Genomic DNA, 24,887 nt, shown 5'->3' with positions numbered 1-24,887 from the left:
TCAAAACAGATTCCCTTTGGCAGTGGACCCTGATTCCAGGGCAGATCCATTTTTAGATATGAACTTTTTTTCTGCAGTAGAATATACTTTTAAAGCTCTGATGGCATGTTTTCTTCAGGGAACAGGTTATTCTATAGAAATAAGGATTGGCTTTAAGTAACATAGCTTGTTTCATTTTGATCATTATGGATAAAATTATTTAAATTACATAGTGTACTTCCTAGCATTCTTAACCTAAATTGAACAGAGTATAACCTTTGTTATGGGAAAAAAAAAAATTGCCGTGCATGGTGACATGCTCTTTGTTGTCCCAGTACCCAGGAAGCTGAGGCAAGAGGATCATCTGAGCCCAAGAATGCAAGGCTGTAGTGTTCTGTGCTAGTGCCTGGGAATAGCTACTGCACTCCAGCCTGGGCAACACAGTGAGATCTCATCTCTTTAAAAAAAAGAAAAAATGCTGGGCACAGTGGCTCACGCCTGTAATCCCAGCACTTTGGGAGGCCGGGGCAGGCAGATCATGAGGTCAAGAGATCAAGACCATCCTGGCCAACCTGGTGAAACCTCTTCTCTACTAAAAATACAAAAATTAGCTGGGTATGGTGGCGCACGCCTGTAATCCCAGCTACTCGGGAGGCTGAGACAGGAGAATTGCTTGAACCCAGGAAGTGGAGGTTGTAGTGAGCCGAGTTTGCACCACTGTACCCCATCCGGCCTGGAGACACAGCAGGACTCCATCTCAAAAAAAAAAAAAAAAAAGTTATTTTTCCAAGTTAGAATTGTAATAGTGATATTTGGCCATCTCTTGGGTTACCTGATTTTTTTTTTTTTTTTTTCTGAGACGGAGTCTTGCTCTGCCGCCCAGGCTGGAGTGCAGTGGCCGGATCTCAGCTCACTGCAAGCTCCGCCTCCCGGGTTTTACGCCATTCTCCTGCCTCAGCCTCCCGAGTAGCTGGGACTACAGGCGCCCGCCTCGACGCCCGGCTAGTTTTTTTTTTTTTTTTTTTTGTATTTTTTTTTTAGTAGAGATGGGGTTTCACCGTATTAGCCAGGATGGTCTCGATCTCCTGACCTCATGATCCGCCCATCTCGGCCTCCCAAAGTGCTGGGATTACAGGCTTGAGCCACCGCGCCCGGCCGGGTTACCTGATTTTTAAACTACAGCTGAACTTAAAAAGCATTGGAGTGCAGGCCATGTATTATACCAGTCATTTTGCCTATACTGATTCATTATTCACTTAACAACTCTTAGATCAGTATGAACGTTAATTTATTATGACAATATACAACAGTCTTACCTTTTGAGAGACAGGCAATAATGTGTAAATTATGAGCTCATGGTTTTTGAGTTTAGTATGTAGTGTTTATTATTTTTCTGAAAACTTACTCATCACTTCTGATACCTGTTTATGTACCCCTGGCAGCTACTCTCCCCACTTCTAATTTTCTGCTTCTAATCTGCTGTTACTTTAAAATCAAGTAATCTAATTTGTTGAAATTGTATTAAATAAGAGGTTCTAGGATTTTAAATTCTACTAAAGGCTTAAACATCACGTATGTAATTGAGAGAATAAATTGTCACGTTATCAACTGAATTCTGGACAATGTTAACTATATTACAACGAGAGTTCCAGATAATGCAAGAATAATCCAGGAAAGTGTTGGTATTAGTTTTAATTTATTCTGTATGCATGAAGATTTTCCTCTGTGATATGCAGATATCTAATCACATGATGGTATTTTAAGCACTATTTCAAGATTTTACTTTTAAATAATGTAGGAATCATTAATAACACTGTAATAAATAGCTTGGAAGTCAATTAATGGAATAAATTGAAGAACTGCTTTGCAGTAATTTTGAATGTTTTACTATCTTTATTCAATCGTCCACTAACTTCTTAACAAAAATTACAATCCAGCATCTTATTGTTAGACTTATTTAGAGTACCCTAAAAGCAGCATTATGCTCCTAAGGATCTAAACAAAGTAGGTGAGCAAATGTTGGAAAGGTAGTTTATGACAAAGAAAATAAACTTGAAAGATGAGTTTTGAAAAAAGATGGGTAGGTGGATAGATAAATCTCCATGGCCAAAGCCAGTAATCTTGAACTCTTATTCAGTGATCCAGGTTGAAATTTCCTTGCCTGCCCAAAACATGTACAGTAGTCCCTCCTTATCTGTGGGGGATACCTTCAAGATCCCCAGTGAATGCCTGAAACTGCAGAGTACCAAACCTGATTGCTGTCCAATATAATGCCTTTTCCATCTTAACTAAGCACTTAGGCACTGTGGCCATTAACTTCTGGAGTTTGAGGTATCACAGCAAAACTAGCGTAAATTTCTTTTTCCTTCTTCATAATTTCATGAATATAAGATTCATTCTTACTTTAGAGCTCAGACACCTCAGCATACGATTTTTTTTCTGTTGTTGAGAACTTTCATCTTTTCACTTAATGGAAGCACTTTACAGCTTCTCTTTGACATATCTGAATTACCAGCATCACTGCTTTTGTGCTTTGAGACCATTCATAATGGCAAAATAAGGGTGACGTGAACACAAGCACTTCAATACTGTGACAGTTGATCTCATAACTGAGATGGCTACTAAGTAACTAATGGGTGGGTAGCATACACAGCGTGGATACACTGGACAAAGGGGAGATTCATGTCCCAGGAGGGACAGAGCGGCACGGCAAGAGATGTCATCACTACTCAGAACAGCACACAATTTAAAATGTAAGAGTTGTTTATTTCTGGAATTTTCCATTTAATATTTTCGTCTGAAATATTTCGTTACTGCTGACTCCAAGTAACTGAACAATGGAAAGCAAAATGTCTGACAAGTGGGGCTACTATGCTACTATATTTAATTGGAATAAGAAATTTTATCTAAAAGGGAGGAAATTGAAATATCTCATTAGAATAATAGCTTTTTAAAGTTGATACTACCATATCTTATTGGATATTATTTGATGTGTAAAGTTTTTTGGTTTTTTAAAAATAAACACTGACTTACCTAGTACTGTTTTGAATGTATAATAATAAGCAAAGATTGCTTTGGCTGTCTTCCAGCTTGTGGAGAGACTCCAGAGCAAATTCGAGCACCAAGTGGCATAATCACAAGCCCAGGCTGGCCTTCTGAATATCCTGCAAAAATCAACTGTAGCTGGTTCATAAGGGCAAACCCAGGCGAAATCATTACTATAAGGTAATTCTACCTTTCTGTATTACTACATAATTTATTATAAAACATAAATTCCATTTTCATTTATTATTACTTAACATGCAGTAATATAAAAAGAAGTCTTTTCAGGAGATGTGATAAAGAACAGCTATTGGTGTCATCTTAAGAGTAAGAATAACAGCCCATCTGGTATGTGTTTTGACTATTTTCTAAGGGTGGTAATATATTTGCATTGAATCATCTATATTCTTCTAAGCTGCTTTTTAACAAAAGATACACATTTGCAAAATAGCCTATTAGGGTCAAGACTAATCTTTGGCAGTGGAACAAACAAATAAACAAAACTCAGTAATTCACTTGGATATCGAGCCCTTAACCTTTGTCTCATTAGTAGAGCCTTCTACCTAAATACGTTAAAACACGATGGTCGTGCATTTCTGTATATGTGTATGTATGTATAAAACTTGAAACAAGCTGATAATGGAGAGTTACGATATCTAGAAAAATCTTTTTTTATAACTTCAAAACAAAAGAGCATTTGTTGAGAATACAAATGAAAGGCATTCGTAAGGGAAATAACCATAAGTTCAAGATTCTAAGAATAAATGTGACATATAAATAAGGAAGGTTAAGATTAAATTTTAAAACATTTAGCAAATTACTTGCAGAAAAAAACAGTACAGGAATTAGATTGTAAAGAATATATTTAGTAGAACTAGATATTGCTTGCTTAGGAAAATTCTATCAAGGCCATTAGGAAAAACATAGTTACCTACAGGGGGTGGGAAAAAAATAGTGTGCCTGAATGAAGAACTGCAGTTGGAACAAAACACAAATAAGAATGTCATTTCCATCACAGAGACAGTGTAGCGCAAAGGCACCTTCAACGTTTCGCGTGTAACATTGTATGGATAGGAGGCATAGAATTTTAGATTTAGAAGAGACTTTGGAGATCATAAACTCAAATTCCTTCATTTTACGTTTTTAAAATAAGACTTACACTTTTAGCCTACTTTCTCATCTTTTTTCGTCTTCCTTTTTTGTATATATTAACTAATGAGGAAACCAATCTCTCCTGAGAAGCATAACTGTCATCGATCTCCTTTTTTTGGTGGAAGCCATAAACAAGGGCAATAGTTTGTTTTCCTTTTATTTCCCTCTACCCTACATTACCTCTTCTGGAACCCTGGAGCTTGGCACATACAAAAGCTGTTATTCTCCTCCTACAGGCAGTGTTTTTCTCTTGCCTGATTGAGTGGTAGAATATACCATTAAGGTTATCTTTCTGTAACAGTGTCAGTGTTGAAATGTAAATAATATACCTATTTTCTGTTACTTGTTGTATGACTAAGTATGTGTTTGAAAAATAACATTTTTACCACATATTGGGAGTTTGTTAGCATAAAACTAGAATTTATAGAGACCTTCACCTTTTTTTTTTTTTTTTTTTTTTTTTGAGAGGGAGTCTTGCTCTGCCACCCAGGCTGGAGTGCAGTGGCCGGCTCTCAGCTCACTGCAAGCTCCGCCTCCCGGGTTTATGCCATTCTCCTGCCTCAGCCTCCCTAGTAGCTGGGACTACAGGCGCCCGCCTCATCGCCCCGCTAGTTTTTTTTTGTATTTTTAAGTAGAGACAGGGTTTCACCGTATTAGCCAGGATGGTCTCGATCTCCTGACCTCGTGATCCGCCCGTCTCGGCCTCCCAAAGTGCTGGGATTACAGGCTTGAGCCACCGCGCCCGGCCGAGACCTTCACCTTTTAACCTAAAAATTAAACTTACAGCTTATGTTCAGTTTTGTAAAACTTGAAAATCTTACCAGCACAGAAGAGATTACATGAAGTACTGCCATCTGGTTTTGATAATGTATTGGATCTTTGAGATTTCGTGAAGTAAAATACACTGAAAACCAAGCACAATACTAAAATGCAGAATAAAATTGAAGTGAGCCCCACAGCTAAAGGAGAATTTCCTCAATCCTGGAAGGGAGCAGTGAGTTTGGATGTATACAGACCAGAAGGTGATTTTAGTAATTGTTCAAATTCTTTACTGAAGTCATTACCTTGTTAATACCATAACTTTAAAAAGATGACACACATGCATATATACAAAGACAAGTTTTACATATGATTATCAATGCATAATCTTAAATGATTCAAAAGAATCATATGCATAATTAAACGTAGCTCTTTTAGATATACAAATGAGTCACTCTTAGGAAATATTAAATTAACTTACCATGTTAACAAGTCAAAAGAAAAAGTATGTGATTATCTAGTGTACACAGATGCTTTAAAGCATCTTGGTAAAAAAGAAAATCAGCCTTCATTCCTGAATTTAACATAAAAATTTTAAATTCTTATTAAAATGGAATTAGAAACACGATTTTTTCGATCTGGATAGAAGAGGGAAACTAAAGTTACGGAGTAAAAACAAACAATACTGAGAGCTATCTGTATAAAACTTGCTTAAGATGGTGAAATAAAGGCATTTTTACTTCATTCCTCTCTCGGAACCCACTACAATCAACAAAGGCCACCTTATCCATGGGGAAGAGAGGATTGAATACCAGTACCCTGCTTGAAGCCAAGGACTAGGGACAGGCAATTTTGCTCAAGACAGGAGGCTGAAAAATCTTCCACCAACCATAGCCTGAATTTATATGGGGCTGAGAGCTTAGAGAGCTGAAAGGGCATAACCTAACAAACATGACTAACCTGCTGACTCCATGACAGGATCTTTAATACTCTGAACCATTATTTAAGACTTATTCTGGAATATAGACCCAAGCAGGGGAACATAGAGGAAGAGAGGGTTAAAAAAGAGAGAGAAAACCAAAAAACTTCCATAAAATAAACTTATAAACCAAAATTCCAGAATGTGTGAAAAAATTGAATGCTGAGAAAAACAGCCAAGCAAAATTAAGTTGGAACTCAGATTTACTCCAAATGTTTTAAGATGTATTCTGTCAGGGATTATTTCTCAACTTTCTTTATGCCACGAACACCTAATAGTCTGGTAAAACCTATGTATTCTTTCCCAGAATAATATGTTTAAATTCATTTAAAAAAAATACATAGCATTACAAAGGGAACCAATTATATTAAAGTACAGCTATCAGATATTTTGTAATATTTGTAATGTAGTAATATATGCTTATTTATTAACATATTAACAAAATCAAGTGATGGTTAATTTCAAAGAAAAAAATGTAAGTGTAAATAGTATTTTTAGATACCTGTAAAAACTGAAATGTAACATAAAAATATCTCTAATTTTGAATAGTGGTGGAGTGGCCAGTGCTATAAATACTGTCATGGTTTGTTGTTCATAAGTGAAGGAAATGCTAAATTTTAGTAAAAGGTTAGTGAAAATAAAGGTGTAAATTGTTTCCAACCTATTTGTGATTTTTGAGGGGACAGGAGAAACATTGAATACTCTTACTTGGCCTTTATTAGAAGAAAAGTGTGTTTTAGCATTTCAATTAAAATATCAAAAGGTAGCCACTGATTAAAAATAGAAGTAATATTGAGCAGTTAATAGAGGAAAAGGAACTTTAAAAATATATTCAAAAAAAGGCTAGATGTGATTGTAATCCCAGCACTTTGGGAGGCTGAGGAGGGTGGATCACTTGAGGTCAGGATCACTTTGAGACCAGCCTGGCCAACATAACAAAACCTCGTCTCTACTAAAAATACAAAAATTAGCTGGGCATGGTGGCAGACATCTGTAATCCTAGCTACTCAGGAGGTTGAGGTATGAGAATTGCTTGAACCCGGGAGGTGGAGGTTACAGAGCCAAGATCGTGCCACTGCACTCCAGTCTGGGTAACAGAGTGAAACCCTGTCTCAAAAAAAGAGGAGGAAAAGAGGAAAATGAGAACTCTCTCCCAAGTAGAAAGTTTGTAACACACTTAAAACTAATACAGAATGTCTAAAAACAAGGAGGTGGGGCAGACGGGCAGACGCTGTGGCTCGTGCCTGTAATCCTAGCACTTTGGGAGGCCAAGGTAGGCTCAGGAATTTGAGAACAGCCTGGACAACGTGATTGAAATCCTGTCTCTACAAAAAACTAGCTGGGTGTGATGGCACATTGCCTGTGGTCCCAGCTACTCAGGAGGCTGAGGTGGGAGGATCACCTGAGCCCAGGAGGTTGAGGCTGCAGTGAGCCATGAATGTACCACTGCACTGCAGCCTAGGCAGAAGAGTGAGACCTTGTCTCAAAAATAAACAAAAACAAAACAAGGAGATAGAAAAGGTTAGCTTTGGAGCTACTCATCAAGAGAAAGCTAGTCTAGGAAGATTAACAACCATTGTAATTGAGCTTAAGGCACAAAATACTAGTAACAATTGGGGTGATCTACCAGGAAAAAAAAAAACAGCAGTAAATTTCATGTACCTAACTACGTCGCCTGAAATACATGCAAAGAAAAATGTGGAGAATTGCCCAGCAAATTTGACCAATCCACAATTCCAGTGGGAGATTTTTAACACACCTTTAATACTTATTTCAACAGAAAATACATTCTTTTCAAACGCATGTGGAACATTTATAAAAATTGATTATGTTTTAAATCACAAAGGAACTCAATACATTTCAAAGACTACATCATTCAGATTGTGTTTTTCTTACCACAACGCAATTAAAATAAAGGAAAAAAAATAAAACCTGTATGTTTAGAAATATATTCTTAAATAACTCCTGAATTAAAGAGGAAATCACAATGGGACTAAATGTTTTTAAAATAACCATAGTGAAAGTAATACATATTAAAGCTGTTAGAATACATTGAAAGAATACTTAGGAAAGTTTACTACTTTAATGCATTGATTTAAAAATTAGAAAATAAATAAGCTCAGCATTTAACTAAGGAAAGGAAAAGAATTACAGGGTAAATTTTAAAGTAGAAGTAAAGGCCAGGAAAATAATAAAATTCAATAAAACAAAAAGCTGACTTTCTGAAAAACTCAGGAAAATAGATAAAACTCAAAGCAAAACTGAAGAAAAAGAGAAGATAAAAAGAGCAAAAGTGTCTATAATTATAAACATAAAAATTTTAATGTCATAAGAATATAAGCAGTTTTATGTTAATACTTTTATACAAGTAGATTAATTGGATTATTTTTAAGAAAATTTATATTACTAAAATTGATTCAAGAAGAATTAGAAAACTGATGAATCAGTAGCCATTGAAGAAATCGAATCAGCGTTCAAATTAAGACTCTAGAACTAGTTTTATAAGCAAAGTTTACCAAATGAATAGAAAAGGAATTTCCTTAACCTGGTAAAGGATGTCTGGTAAAAAATTTAAAAAAGCAGATTTAATGTCAAAGTTAATTTTAGCACCAAGGACCAAGACACAAATGTGTGCTTTTACTGGTTATAGTAGAATTCTTAGTCAATGCAGCAGTGCAATAGATAGAAATAGGTGATATAAAAACAATGGCAAGGAAGAGAAAACTTTTATTTGCTAATTATATGTTTGTTTTAAGCAGTTTAAAGCAAACTTAAAGATCACAGATAGGAAAAAATGTCTTTAAATTGTATAAAAGTACTGTGTACAGAGCTTTGTAGTAATAAAATTTACTATCAACATAAAATCAATTTCCTTTTTTTTTTTTTTTTGAGACGGAGTCTGGCTCTGTCACCCAGGCTGGAGCACAGTGGCCGGATCTCAGCTCACTGCAAGCTCCGCCTCCCAGGTTCACGCCATTCTCCTGCCTCAGCCTCCCGAGTAGCTGGGACTACAGGCGCCTGCCACCTCGCCCGGCTAGTTTTTTGTGTTTTTTAGTAGAGACGGGGTTTCACCGTGTTAGCCAGGATGGTCTCGATCTCCTGACCTCGTGATCCACCCATCTTGGCCTCCCAAAGTGCTGGGATTACAGGCTTGAGCCACTGCGCCCGGCCCATGAAATCAATTTCTAAGAAAATTTAAATTATCAAAAGTTTAAGAAACACTGATTAAACCAAAAAACATTAAGAAATTGAAACTCTTTCCCTGACTCAATATATTCTAAATAGGCACAGAGCACAAATACGTCAACAGTGCTTTTATTACAGAAATTATTATGAAGCATTTAAAAAACCAAAAAGTAATTTTACTTATTCATTTAAAAATCCTAAATGAATTAGCAAACTAAATCAAATAGGGTATACATGAACAGATACTTATTATTTCTTATTCTAGACAATGTTTCTGCTTTCATGAATCTTTTGTTTTTTGTGGCAAGACAGTGCCTAACTTTGTCACCCAGGCTGGAGTGCAGTGGTGCCATCTCGGGCTCACTGCAACCTCTGCCTCCCGGGTTCAAGCAATTCTCCTGCCTCAGCCTCCCGGGTAGCTGGGATTACAGGTGTGTTAAAACTAAAACTCTGAAATACTTAAAAAATAGTTGAACATCTTTGGGATCTTTGGAAACACCAAGGTATCTTAGAGAGGACACTAAATGCACTAAACATAAAGCAAAAATAAAAAATTAGACTTCATCAAGACTAAAATTAAAAACCATGCCCAATTAATTTTTGAATTTTAGTAGAGACGGGGTTTCACCATGTTGGCCAAGTTGGTCTCAAACTTCTGACCTCAGGTGATCCACCCACCTCGGCCTCCCAGAGTGCTGGGATTACAGGCATGAGCCACCTCTCCCAGCCTTTGCCTTCATGAATCTTAAATGTCTAGTGGACTAAAAGTTTATTAAGGGATTCCCTAGTTTGAATGGGACTAGATCTCCCATAAACAAGAGCTATAAAGTTTGGATAAAATATTTTAAAACCAACTATTTGAAGGATCTGGAGAGTAATAAGAAACTGGCAAAAACTGGAGAGTATTCCACCCCTGAAAGAAGGAACCAGTCTTCATGAGATAGGCTTGTTTCCTACCAGTTCTCTGAAGATTCTTGCCAGTCCGTGCAACGTGGAGTGACTGGAACTCAAGCAGATCACCATAGTCTTGTTAGCTCGAGATGTCAGGATGCAGTTGAGGCTGCGACAATAACTGGAAATTAATTAATAAGGTAACTCCTGGAAAGGAGAGAACCACAAACTGGAAAGTAACTGCATTTAAATTATTCTCAGATCCTTAGCTGACCCATGAATTGTGTGTGCATAAAGAAGACTCCGAGGAACCCGCTGGAGAGTAACAGCGGGAAGGCTGAAAAGACTATATGATTTCAGCTGCTGTGCACCACAGCAGAGGCAGCATGTGGAGTTTGAATCCTGTCCATCACAGGCGAGACCCAGTATAGGGCTTCATAAATAAATGCCTTGAGATTTTTAATGAAACTCTGTGTGTCATACTTTACAAGTAAAGACAGTGTCCTTAAACTAAGAATTCTCCCTGAGACTAAGGGCAAAGCAGAAACAAACTTGCTTTAAACAAAGTATAAAAAAACCAAACCTCCTCAAGTTCATGGTCATCAGACTAATTTAACTGTGTGATAGAACAAAAATTAGTATCTTCTATGTTCTAGATAAATGTAAGAAAAAAAAATCTCATTTTGTGTGTTTTCAAACACACAAAATTTAATTTATATAAATCTCAGCTATAAATGTAAAAACTAAAACTGAAATACTTAAAAAGTAGTTGAACACCGTTGAGATTTTGGAAACACTAAGATATCTTAGGACACTAAACGCATTAAACATAAAGCAAAAATAATAATAATAAATTAGACTTCATCAAGACTAAAATTTTAAACTTCTGCTCGTTAAAAGATTCCATTAAAAAAATGAAAAGACAAAACCATAGACTGGAAGAAAATATTAGCAATACACATATCTAACAAAGGACTTGAATCCTTTTTTATTTTTTGAGATAAGAGTTTTGTTCTGTCACCCAGGCTGGGGTGTAGTGGTGTGATCTGAGCTCACTACACCCTCCGTCTCCCAGGTTCAAGCAGTTCTCCTGCCTCAGCCTCCCGAGTAGCTGGGATTACAAGCCTGCGCCACCACACTCAGCTAATTTTTGTATTTTCAGTAGAGATGGGGTTTCACCATGTTGTTTGGCTAGGCTGGTCTCGAACTCCTGACCTCAAGTGATCTGCCCACCTCAGCCTCCCACAGTGCTGGGATTACAGGCATGAGCTACCATGCCCAGCCAAGAATATAAAAGGGATTTTTATAACTTTTTTTTTTTAATGGGCAAAAGGCATGAACAGATTCTTCACAGAAGATATAAAAATGGCCAACAATCACATGAAAAGATGTTCACCAAATTTTTCTTCAGAGAAGTGTACATAAAACCACAATAAGAGATGCCACCCATCAGTGACTAAAATGAAAAAGACTGACCACACTGACTGTTAGAGAGAAAGAATGTGGATGTAGGTGGATATGACCTGTCTTACATAACAGACATGCCCCCAAATAAGCTCATGTTTATAATATGTAGAGTTCTTAAATAAGAAATATTAATGAATAAAGGAGGCAGTTTGAAAAACAAGGCAATTTGGAGTAAAAGAAACAGAAATAACCAGTAAATTGGAAAAGCATTTCAATCTCAGTAAATAAAGACATGCAAAATAGAAGTGATAAATCTCTTTTGTCTACCTAATTGGCAAAACATTTTTAAAAATAGAATATGTCATTTTGCTAAATGTGGGGGATATACGGTACAGACTTGGTAGAATTGTAAGTTCATATAAACATGTTTTGCCAGGGTCTGTCAGATTTAAAGAGGAATTATTATTCTGATCTAACAATACTAGTTCTAGAACAGTTTGTCCTAGAGAATTTATTGTTCCTTTGTGTAAGAGAGATATGTACGTGTATAAGGAGGTTTTGTTTTGTTTTGAGACGGAGTCTTGCTCTGTCGCCCAGGCTGGCATGCAGTGGCGCGATCTTGGCTCACTGCAACCTCTGCCTCCCTGGTTCAAGAGATTCTCCTGCCTCAGCCTCCTGAGTAGCTGACACTACAGGCACACACCACCATGCCTGGCTAACTTTTGTATTTTTAGTAGACATGGGGTTTCACCATGGCCAGGCTGGTCTCAAACTCCTGACTTCGTGATCCGCCCACCTCAGCCTCCCAAAGTTCTAGGTTTACAGGCGTGAGCCACCGTGCCTGGCCAGGAGTTTTTAAAGCATAGTTTCATAATAGTGCAAACTTGGAAACAATCGAATTGTCTATCAGCTTTTGTTAGTTATTCAGAATATTTGAGGAAGAAGCCTTGAGTAATTAACTTTACTATCACTTAGTTTAAGGCAAAGGCAAGAAGATAAAGTCAGATCTTTACTTTTTGCTGAGACATGTTCAGCTATTGTAAAACTATGTTTTGGTTTCTCTTTTTTTCATAAGCAATGACTAATTTTCTATGTGCTGTTATTTATTTGATGTTTTTGACCTATACTTATGCCCACATTTTATTAACTACAAGACAGTATTTGGCTATAAAGTGATTTATGTAAAAAAGTATTCCCAAACTCAGGGACTTTTCACCAAAAACATGTTTCATGTGTTCCTTTTTCAGTCTTTTACCTTGCTCAGATTTGTGCTAATTACTCTCCTAAGAATGTCAGCTGCAAACTTTTTATTAAGCAAGTATTAATCTAAGAGAAGGCTGAGTTTCTCTGTGTTTACTTCAGTTCATCAGATTGGGGAGAGGTGATTCTGGTTGGAACACAGAACAATTCAGGATGTTCTGAGTTAGAAGTGGTCTTTCCCAACCATACACACAGAAAAGAAAAAGAAAAGGTGCCACCTGTCACCTGTTTTTTTAACATTATTTTGAAACTGGCATTACTTGTGAAGAAGTATTTTTCTACAATCTGGAGAAGAAATACATATATGAGGAACATAGAATTAGTATTATTATTTGCTAATGATATGGTTGTATGCCTGGAAGACCCAGGAGAATCGGTCAGTATATGGAAGCTTATAATAATATCCTCAGTTACATTGTAATATGATTTTTTTTCCAAAATTGCCTTTTTAATAGACATTTCTGATTTTTTTTTTTTTTCCCCAGTTTTCAGGATTTTGATATTCAAGGATCCAGAAGGTGCAGTTTGGACTGGTTGACAATAGAAACATACAAAAATATTGAAAGTTACAGAGCTTGTGGTTCCACAATTCCACCTCCATATATCTCTTCACAAGACCACATCTGGATTAGGTTTCATTCAGATGACAGCGTCTCTAGAAAGGGTTTCAGACTGGCATATTTTTCAGGTGTGTTTTTAAATAAGAAAGATTGAACTGAATTTTATGGTGTTAACTGCTCTGTCACTTTGGAGCTAATCTTCTAAATAATGTGCATTTAATTAGGAGTAGGCCCTCGAGGCAGCTGAGATTGAGGATTAGAAGCTTAAAGTCAGATGCCCTAAGGCTGGGTCTCCAAAAAGTGTTTTGTATAATTCTAACAAAATGATTAACTTCATATACTAAGGTTAATTTTCTTTTTTAAACATCTTAAATACATTTATTCTAAGAATAGCCTTTTATCTCTCAAGTGCTTACTCATATCCAGAAAGTTCAGAATGTATTTTTGTGGTAATTATTGTTTTTATACCCCCAAAGAAAAGACCTAACAGATTTCACCTTCATAGTTTATAGTCTCAGAAAAAAAGACATCTTTTCTTAAACTGTGTCTAAAAAGCATGACCAGATCATACAAATGTGAATAATTCAGAATTAGTCCTCTCTTTTAGATCAAAATGCAAAGATCTTCATGGAATAACAATAAGCATTTAACAAGTTGAATTGTTGAGTAAGTGTGCCAGTACTGATTTGTCATTAGAACCCAATCTGTTAAATCATTCTGTTTATAAAGACACATACACACGTATGTTGATTGCAGCACTGTTCACAATAGCAAAGACATGGAGTCAACCCAAATGCCCATCAGTGATAGACTGAATAAAGAAAATGTTGGTACATATACACCATGGAATACTATGCAGCCATAAAAAGGAACGAGATCATGTCCTTTGCAGGAAGCTGGATGGATGGATGAAACTGGAAGCCATTATCCTCAGCAAACTAACGCAGAAACAGAAAACCAAACACTGCATGTTTTCACTTATAAGTGGCACCTGAACAATGAGAACACATGGACACAGGCCCCACATTTATTGTGGCCTTTTGGGGAGGGCAGGATGGGAGGGAGAGCATTAGGGAAAAGAGCTAAATGCATACTGGACTTAATACCTAGGTGATGGGTGCAGCACACCACCATGGCACATGTTTACCCATGTAACAAACCTGCACATCCTGCACATGTACCCTGGAACTTTAAAATATATATATATATATATATATATATATAAACCCAACCTGTTTTTTAAAACTCGTAGCACTTGGGCTTTATGAACATTTATTATAAAAATACTGCTCTTGCTGTTTTATGTCTTTTAAAGATTATAATTTTTCTCCTTCTCTTTCCATCTCCTTTCTACTCACATCTTCACAGGGAAATCTGAGGAACCAAACTGTGCTTGTGATCAGTTTCGTTGTGGTAATGGAAAGTGTATACCAGAAGCCTGGAAGTGTAATAACATGGATGAATGTGGAGATAGCTCCGATGAAGAGATCTGTGCCAAAGAAGCTAATCCTCCAACTGCCGCTGCTTTTCAACCCTGTGCTTACAACCAGTTCCAGTGTTTATCCCGTTTTACCAAAGTTTACACTTGCCTCCCTGAATCTTTAAAATGTGATGGAAACATTGACTGCCTTGACCTAGGAGATGAGATAGACTGTGATGTGCCAACGTGTGGGCAGTGGCTAAAATATTTTTATGGTACTTTTAATTCTCCCAATTACCCAGACTTTTATCCTCCTGGAAGCAATTGCACCTGGTTAATCGACACTGGTGATCACCGTAAAGTCATTTTACGCTTTACTGACTTTAAACTTGATGGTACTGGTTATGGTGATTATGTCAAAATATATGATGGATTAGAGGAGAATCCACACAAGCTTTTGCGTGTGTTGACAGCTTTTGATTCTCATGCACCTCTTACAGTTGTTTCTTCTTCTGGACAGATAAGGGTACATTTTTGTGCTGATAAAGTGAATGCTGCGAGGGGATTTAATGCTACTTACCAAGTAGATGGGTTCTGTTTGCCATGGGAAATACCCTGTGGAGGTAACTGGGGGTGTTATACTGAGCAGCAGCGTTGTGATGGGTATTGGCATTGCCCAAATGGAAGGGATGAAATCAATTGTACCATGTGCCAGAAGGAAGAATTTCCATGTTCCCGAAACGGTGTCTGTTATCCTCGTTCTGATCGCTGCAACTACCAGAATCATTGCCCAAATGGCTCAGATGAAAAAAACTGCTTTTTTTGCCAACCAGGAAATTTCCATTGTAAAAACAATCGTTGCGTGTTTGAAAGTTGGGTGTGTGATTCTCAAGATGACTGTGGTGATGGCAGCGATGAAGAGAATTGCCCAGTAATCGTGCCTACAAGAGTCATCACTGCTGCCGTCATAGGGAGCCTCATCTGTGGCCTGTTACTCGTCATTGCATTGGGATGTACTTGTAAGCTTTATTCTCTGAGAATGTTTGAAAGAAGGTCAGTATCAGGACAGAACTATAAGGTTATGCTCTCCACAATAAAAGCAGGCCCAAATATTTGAAATGAGTACTTTGAGGATTAGCAATGTATTTTTGTTTTATATTAGTTTAGAAATGGATAAAGATTGTTGATGATGTATAAAATTAGTGTGAAAAGCCCAAGACTCAAAAGGCCAAACACATTACAAACTAAATATTTAGAGTTATGAGAAAAAGCAGTCTATTTACCAGCTTCTGTTTTCAGATTAATCCGTTTTATAGGAATATTGTAAGCTGCAGCTCTCAGTTTTAGTGTTTTAACCTGTATTTTTCTAAATACTAATTCAAAAATTCCAGATATGTGATAGCCTACTATGTTCAAAGCATACAGGTAAATAGAAAAATGAATAAGGTATAATATCACAAGCAATTTACAGTTAGGAGGAAGGAATTGGGGCATGGAGTAAGATGACAAAAGTGTAATGCTGTAAAGAGCTGTAAAACAAAATGATACAAAGTGAAAAATACCTAATCTAATGAGGAAGAGAGGTGGAAAGGCTTTAATTGGAGAGGTACCACTTGAAATGTATGAGTAGAATATAGATAGGGGAAAAGGTGTTGTTAAAGCAATAACCTGGGAAAATATATAGAAGTAGGAATGTCCAGCATTGCTCAAAAAGTAAGCACATGGTTCAGTTTATCTGGAGCCCAGGATGCGTATGAAGGGCTAATAGGAGGTACGATTGGAACACAAGACTATTGTCCTGTTGTAGAGTTAAGTGACAACAGCACTTCAGAGTTCTCAGTTTAGTAAGAAATGGTGAACTGTTAAAGGGTGACCTTCAGAGTGAGTAGTTTTCAGTATGATCCAGGGTAAATGGGACCTGAGAGAAGTTAATGGCAGAGATGTCCCTGTGGAGACAATGACCTTCAGTCCCAGGAGAATTACAAATAATAGATTTAACAAAGAACTTTTTACATAACAGATGGCTAATAGATGGCACATAGACGCACAGTATTGTAATAACCATTACTGCATCTTTTCTTTTTTTTCCTTTTTTTTTTTGTTTGTTTGTTTGTTTTGAGACAGAGTCTTGCTCTGTCACCCAGGCTGGAGTGCAGTGGTGCAGTCTCAGCTGACTGCACTCCGTCTCCCAGGTTCAAGCGATTCTCCTGCCTCAGCCTCCCAAGTAGCTGGGATTACAAGTGCCTGCCACCATGCCTGCCTAATCTTTTGTATTTTTAGTAGAGACGGGGTTTCACTCTGTTGACCAGGCTGGTCCCAAACTCCTGACTTCGTGATCCGCCCACCTTGGCCTCCCAAAGTACTGGGATTACAGGCATGAGCCACCGCACCTGGCCTCTGCATCTTTTCTTTGGGCAAGTGTAAATGGCAAGAAAACTTTTTACCACGTTGCAACAAAAGAGCACAATGAAGAGTCAGAGATCCCAGTTAGACGTCAACATATATTCAGTAAATACAGTGTTCTTAGGAGTTGTAAGATCTTGTATTATTTCTCCCTTTACCTTTACAGGGATTTTCATTCATTAAAACTCGGTGATCCAGGCTTTTACTAGCTTAAAGCCCCATTGAAGACTGCTTGCTTCAACTTTGTATTCCTAGTGTAGGGATAATACATATATTCAGTAAATGTTTGTCAAATGACTAAGCTTTAAAATGATCAAATATGCCAAGATTCAGATTGTTTTAATTACTGATAATGGAAATTTGTTCTTTTTCTTAGCTCCCCCTTTTAATCTTTTTTCTTTCCATCTACTCTCAAAGATCATTTGAAACACAGTTGTCAAGAGTGGAAGCAGAATTGTTAAGAAGAGAAGCTCCGCCCTCTTATGGACAATTGATTGCTCAGGGTTTAATTCCACCAGTTGAAGATTTTCCTGTTTGTTCACCTAATCAGGTATATTGTAATGTGTAGTTTCTATTACATTTTCTCTTAAAATGAAATCTGTGCCTGTATATATGATAAAGCAAAGACCCTTGACTGTCAGAATTTTTGCAATCAAGGATTTAAATGTATGGAAGATTTGAAGTCATAGTTTTCATTACATTTTAATACTACAAACTACAAAAGTTTATTTTTCATTCCACTGATGTGGTTTTGCGAGTCTGAAGCATTTTACTGTTTAGGATAATTTAGTGCATTATAATTCAAAAGTATTGAGCTTAGCAAATTATTTTTTACCTGACCTGAACATCTACAGGATTTAAGAATGAACACTAAAATTAATATGCTAGTAATATAACATGCTAGATTAACCAGTTATAAGTAAAAGTAATTGAAATGAAGTTAACATTTCTACCTGAGGAAAAACATCCTCAAGCCTGATTTTACAGTGTTTAACAATTTATAGCATTTTGTTTATATAGTAATTCATTATATGTTTCTGAATTCTTTAAATTTCTCAGCAATTAAAAAAATTTTCTTGTCGTGCTTAAAAATGTGCCAGCGTTCATTTTAGGCATAAGGATTTATACACTTAAATTGCAAATTCATTCAGAAACATTTATAAAAATTGTTGTTTCCAGTATTAGAATTAAAACTGGTAAACATTGTTTACCTAGTAATATAATTATTTTCAAAATAGAATACCATTTCCTTTTTGGTAAATGGGATTTCTGATTACAGTCTATCACCTTATTGGAGTCTTTTAGGAAATCTTTGGTGAGAATTTGTAGTTTCAAGACATTTCTCCATAAGTAACTGCCTAAGTAAATCAGTCAGAAGTTCCACTGGTTGGAATTTTGTGTGCAAAGTAGGAAAAACCTAAGTTGTGGCTTCTTTATATCAGCCCTGCTATGGGGAAAGTTTTTTTTTTTTTTTAAGGTAAGAATCAGATCATGGTTGATTTTACACACCTACTTCATTCTCTACCACCCACCACCCCTAAACCCCATAAAGTTAGAGGGAACACAGTTCACACAATATTGTCCTCACTCCTGACACCAATTGCAAATTCAAGGAGTTCCCCAAATCCCCTTCAGGTTTGGTGATTTACTAGGAAGACTCAGAAAACTCACTGAAAGCAACTTACTTGCGGTTACAGTTTATTACAGGGAGAGGATACAAACATACAGATTAACCAAGGGAAAAGATGCACAGGACAAAGTTCAGAAGGGTACCAAACATGGACCTTCCAGTTGTCCTTTCCCCATAGAGACAGGAGGGCATTACTCTGTCAACACAGATGTGTGACAGTATGCATGGAGTGTTACCAACCAGGAAAGCTCACCCAGGCCTCAGTGTCTGGAGTTTGTACTAGTGCACTAGCACATAGGCAGGATTAATTGCACATGTGGCCAATCCCAGTTTCTAGCCTTATCCAGAGATTGACCCAAAGCCCTCACCCTATATCACACTGTTGGTATGGTTCAGAGCTTCCACTCTAAATCAGTTTTACTATCTGGCTGGTCCAAGGTCCCCAGGCAAAGACACTGCTTTCAGACAAGACAGTAGAAGGGCTTGGAGACCCAGAAGCCAAGGACAGAGGCTTTGGGTGAGGTTAAATTCTTTATTACCTCACACTACCCCAGTTTCTCAGGTTATATTACCCTTGTGGGAGAATTCTACTTCAACATTTTAAAATAAAGTATGTTTTTGGGTGGTAAGTTAGATTTTATTCATTTAATGAAATTAAACTCTCAAGTTTGAAGCTTTTGGTAACAAATTATCAAATTTTTATAGCAGTTTTTGGAAAAAATAAGTAATGATGTAATTCACCATCTCACTCAAAGTAGAAATGCTTTTTGAGGAATGCTTTCTCCTTCGTAAACTGAAGAAGTATATGAAATTATTCCTAGAACATTCATGAGATCCCCTCATAAAATGTTAGATTGCTAATCCTAATTAAACTGACTTTTAACTAAGTAGAGAGTTTCACCAACACTATGACAAACCAAATGTTAAAGTCAACATTAAAGTATGTTGAAGGCATTGTTGATCTTGATGGCTAATAGCAGCACAACAGAGAAGGATAACAGAAGAGCCTTTTGTTCATTGCTGGATATAATAGCATAGTGCTCAACATGAAGCCTTAAAACTTGCATGCTCACTGTTGAGGAGCAGATCTGTGGAGAAGTTCATTAGAAATGTGAACCACTTTTTCTTTCTTTTTTTTTTTTAATTTGTAGTTAGGTACTTGTTAATTGGTGAAAAATCTTACTCATCTGTATAGCAAATCCATGTGTGCCGATATCCAAATTTCTTATTGACAGTCTGTGCCTTACTAAAGTTAGACTATGAAATGTTCCTATGATAGTAGCTTCTTAACTTATCATAAATTATGTTCATGGCACTATGGAAAGGCCTATATGGAAAGCATAAATAAATGCAATACCAGCCACAAGGAGATACAGAACATAAGAGGACATCTTCCTTATTTTCTACCTTCTTTCTTACGTGAGGGGAAAAGGAAGAGGTATGAGTTTTGGCAGGAGATAGTATCATCATCTGAAGGAGAGTGTATCAACTTGAGATTGTTTCCTGGAAATAAAATTTTTAAATACTAAATGCCAGGTTGGTGAAAGCTATTTCAAATTTGAATACTTCTTTTTATAACCACTAGATGGAGCTTAAAGTCTATCTTATATAATGCTATATGCTTTTAAAAATAAACTCTAAACTCGTTCATCTAGAAAAAAGAATAGATTTTTTATTCAGTTGGGCAACCTTTCATATACACTAATTACAGCTAACTAGCTTTCAGAGAATAATGATATGATAATTTATGCTTAATACTAAACTATAGAAAATAACACTTTAAAGATTGAGAAGGAATCTAAATGTCTAGATACCACTGAGTAGTGACATAAACAAGCTAACTTATTTTGTTTCTTGTTGTCTTCTATGCTGTATTACAAATATAATTCCTTTATTTGTGACAATATAATTAAATCCTCAGTATCCATTCACCAAATCCTTGAGAAGCAACTCTGTGAAATGCAATTTTCACATGTTTTGGAAAAGTTCAGCCTTGTAAATTAAATCTAATGTGTTCCTTTTTTAAAAAAAGAAAAAAGATAAAAGGCCTGGTTTTCACAAACTCATTTTGGTCACTTCGTCAATTATGGTGGAGATTCTCCTATGTCCGTAGTTACAGAAGTATCAATTTTATTTTCTAGCTTTGGTACACTTTTCACATTGGATTATGATGTAAGATTTTGAAACAACTGTTACAGTTGACACTAAATATCATTTTTAAGTTGCATATATAAAATGGAATAGCAAGAAAATTTTAAACACAGCAATGATTCAAGTTATATTAGTAGATTAGATTCTGTAGTAGGATGAACCCACATAGGTAAGAGAATTTAATTTTTCCTCCTTAGACCCAAGCAACAACGAGTAACAGAATTTTTAACCACAACACATTCTTAAGAGAAGGGTATTTTTTATCTTAGGACCTTGTTGTTAACTATCTTAAGACCTTTTCTTTTTCTTGTAGGCTTCTGTTTTGGAAAATCTGAGGCTAGCAGTACGATCTCAGCTTGGATTTACTTCAGTCAGGCTTCCTATGGCAGGCAGATCAAGCAACATTTGGAACCGTATTTTTAATTTTGCAAGATCACGTCATTCTGGGTCATTGGCTTTGGTCTCAGCAGATGGAGATGAGGTTGTCTCTAGTCAGAGTACCAGTAGAGAACCTGAGAGAAATCATACTCACAGAAGTTTGTTTTCCGTGGAGTCTGATGATACAGACACAGAAAATGAGAGAAGAGATACGGCAGGAGCATCTGGTGGGGTTGCAGCTCCTTTGCCTCAAAAAGTCCCTCCCACAACGGCAGTAGAAGCGACAGTAGGAGCGTGTGCAAGTTCCTCAACTCAGAGTACCCGAGGTGGTCATGCAGATAATGGAAGGGATGTGACAAGTGTGGAACCCCCAAGTGTGAGTCCAGCACGTCACCAGCTTACAAGTGCACTCAGTCGTATGACTCAGGGGCTGCGTTGGGTACGTTTTACATTAGGACGATCAAGTTCCGTAAGTCAGAACCAGAGTCCTTTGAGACAACTTGATAATGGGGTAAGTGGAAGAGAAGATGATGATGATGTTGAAATGCTAATTCCAGTTTCTGATGGATCTTCAGACTTTGATGTGAATGACTGCTCCAGACCTCTTCTTGATCTTGCCTCAGATCAAGGACAAGGGCTTAGACAACCATATAGTGCAACAAACCCTGGAGTAAGGCCAAGTAATCGAGATGGCCCCTGTGAGCGCTGTGGTATTGTCCACACTGCCCAGATACCAGACACTTGCTTGGAAGTAACACTGAAAAACGAAACGAGTGATGATGAGGCTTTGTTACTTTGTTAGGTACGAATCACATAAGGGAGATTGTATACAAGTTGGAGCAATATCCATTTATTATTTTGTAACTTTACAGTTAAACTAGTTTTAGTTTAAAAAGAAAAAATGCAGGGTGATTTCTTATTATTATATGTTAGCCTGCATGGTTAAATTCGACAACTTGTAACTCTATGAACTTAGAGTTTACTATTTTAGCAGCTAAAAATGCATTACATATTCATATTGTTCAATAATGTCCTTTCGTTTGTTTCTGATTGTTTTCATCCTGATACTGTAGTTCACTGTAGAAATGTGACTGCTGAAACTCATTTGATTGTCATTTTTATCTATCCTATGTTAAATGGTTTGTTTGTACAAAATAATACCTTATTTTAATTGAAATGTTTACGCTTTTGTCAACACATCTTGTAACTTAATATACTAGATGTTAAGGTTGTTAATGTACAAAAAAACACCCTTATACTCACCTGCGTTTTCGTTTGTTTAACATTTGTCCATTATCGGATTTCATTATCATATGAACTTGTCAAAGGGAAGCAAACTTTGTCTAAACATTTTTCTCTTATGTTTAACATGTGAAATTTAGCCAGAGTTAGATAAATTACTGGCAAAAACAAAACTCTTTTATAAAGATTTTCTAATGTTGACTTTAATACTCTAACATGATACAAACCAAATGGTAAAATCCCAAGTCATTTCTTTTTTCATCTGTATTTAGCAACAGAATTAAGTGGACGAAAATATTCTACTATGCATTAAATCTTGAACTTTATAAAACATGTACAAAAATTGTACAAGATAAGTTCCAACTGGTAATGTCTTTCCCTAATACAGGGTTGCGCTTGTATTGGACCCTAGGGATTTGCACTAAAATTATATCAAGGTCTCAGATGAGCTTAGTGCACAAGCACTATCACTTTAAATACTATTATTTGCTACCACAGCGACTATATATTTCCATAGCTTTTGGCTGGGGGCGGGGGGCATTTTTATTACAACTTGAAATTGCTTTGCTGGTTTCATATTTATTTGTTGTATTTAAGAAATACATTGTTGTAAGAGTGATTTTTTTTCAATATATTTTATTCCTGGGGGAGGATCATGCTACACTCTCAAAGACAAGAAAATTGAGAAATCATTCAGATCATCCCCCCTTTTTAAGTAGTGTGAATTGTAAAACCCGACATTTTTTTTATGTCAGTTGCTGTTTATTTATTCTTTAGCTGTCTGTTTTAGTAGTTTAATGATTGAGTATGAAAAATGTATTTGTGTGTGATTATTGCTATTTATTAAATTTTAAGTACTTTGCTGAATGTCATTTTCAAGCATGTTTGAAGTCTTGTGTATTTGTCTGTGTTATGCTGTCAGGAGGAACTGACTAAGATGTTTTAATATGTATCAAAAATTAAAATGATTTTTTTTATTGCCTTGAGGTACTTTTTAAATCAAAGTTGTTCTTTATTTGTTGAATTTTGGTGCATATACAAATTCAGGCCATAAAATATGCAATATATCTAGAATAAAAATGATTAGAAGGAGATCATTCTTTAACTGCTTTATAGTAAAGTAGCAACTTTTACCAGTACTCGAGGGTAAAATTTTCTAAGGACTTGAATATTACTTTGCTTGAGACTGCCCTTCAATTGATGTATCTCACAAGATGAAAGAGTTTAATGGATTAACTGCGTTTTAGTTGACATATCTCACAAGATGCAGTAACACAATCAGTTCTCTTTTTAAATTGTTTTCACATACATTTTAGACCCCTATAGTATATTCTACTGGCAGAATTCGGGTTACCAAATAATCTTTTACACCCTAGTACTAATATACCATCAAGTATAGGGGTTTTGGTTTTGTTTTCTAGCATATGTTTTACTTTGTTATTTTAATTAACTAATACATCTTCCTGGTTCAAATAGTAAAATGTAAATTCCTCTTCTATCCCAACACCCATCTTTCAGTTCCCTTGAAAGAGACACTTACCAATACCAGATCCTTGTATATCTCTCTAGAAATAACCATATATGTACATAGGCATATCAATGCCATATTATAGTATTGCAAATTGTAATATACTATGCATACATTTTCTGTACTTTTCTCAAAGGGAAGAAATACATTATTAGAGTTTGAATATTAAAAGTAAAATCAAGCATTGCTGTTACTTGTGTTTTTACATTTAAATCATTGATCGCTTCTGAATTTAAGGCTTCGCTTTTTTTTTCCCCCAGATGACTACCTAGTTTTCACAAAACTATGTATTAAATAATAGATCCTTTCCTTACTAATTTGAAATGGAACTTATATAGTACATTTCCATATTATTTGGGTATGTTTCTAGACTCTTTTTTCTTCTGTTGATCTGCTTTTCTCTTTTTATACCAATCCTTTGTTGTTTTAATAACTGATTTTTAAATGTTTCAAATATTCTTATTTATATTTCCATTTGAATGAGAGAATCAATTTGTTGAGTTCCACAGAACATCCATGGGTACTTTTTTTTTTAAGACAGTTTTAATTTTATAGATTAGGGGATTTTGACATCATTATCATGTTAAAGCTTTTTATCTAAACCATGGTGCACTATCTAAAAATCATGCCCATTCGTCTTTTTTTTGTTGTTTCCTTCAAATGAATTTTACACTTTACAGAGATCTCATACATTTTTAAGAGTTTGTTTTTTAAATTTTTTACATTTTATTGCCTTTATTAATGAAATCCTATTAATAATTTTGCCTAATTTTAGTACATATAAAGACTAATTATTTGTGTTAATTTTCTGCCTGGCTAGCTGATTCTGATTTTTTGTTGTTTGTAATAGTATTTCACTTAATTATTTTGTGTTTTCCAACTACACAGTCCTGTCATCAGCAAACACTGATAATGTAACC

General features: G+C 36.0%; 1 protein-coding gene across 4 annotated transcripts in view; it reads left to right on the top strand.

The window, feature by feature from the left end:
* The window catches only part of LRP12 (LDL receptor related protein 12), a 97,865-nt gene extending 74,427 nt beyond the window's left edge, over positions 1–23,438 (top strand). For all 4 annotated transcript variants that reach the window (XM_033202453.1, XM_033202451.1, XM_033202450.1 and 1 more), the window contains 5 exons: positions 3,069–3,204; positions 13,141–13,343; positions 14,584–15,688; positions 17,456–17,588; positions 21,133–23,438. In XM_033202453.1, the coding sequence (XP_033058344.1) occupies positions 3,069–3,204; positions 13,141–13,343; positions 14,584–15,688; positions 17,456–17,588; positions 21,133–21,999 (2,444 nt within the window). In that variant the 3' untranslated portion in view covers positions 22,000–23,438. The remainder of the gene's footprint in view (positions 1–3,068; positions 3,205–13,140; positions 13,344–14,583; positions 15,689–17,455; positions 17,589–21,132) is intronic.
* Positions 23,439–24,887: the final 1,449 nt, after the last annotated feature.

Source organism: Trachypithecus francoisi, unplaced genomic scaffold, assembly GCF_009764315.1.
Source record: "Trachypithecus francoisi isolate TF-2019V2 unplaced genomic scaffold, Tfra_2.0 Lachesis_group7, whole genome shotgun sequence".
Taxonomy (NCBI): domain Eukaryota; kingdom Metazoa; phylum Chordata; class Mammalia; order Primates; family Cercopithecidae; genus Trachypithecus; species Trachypithecus francoisi.
Note: the sequence above shows the minus strand (reverse complement) of the source record. Positions and strands in the feature narration are given on the sequence as shown.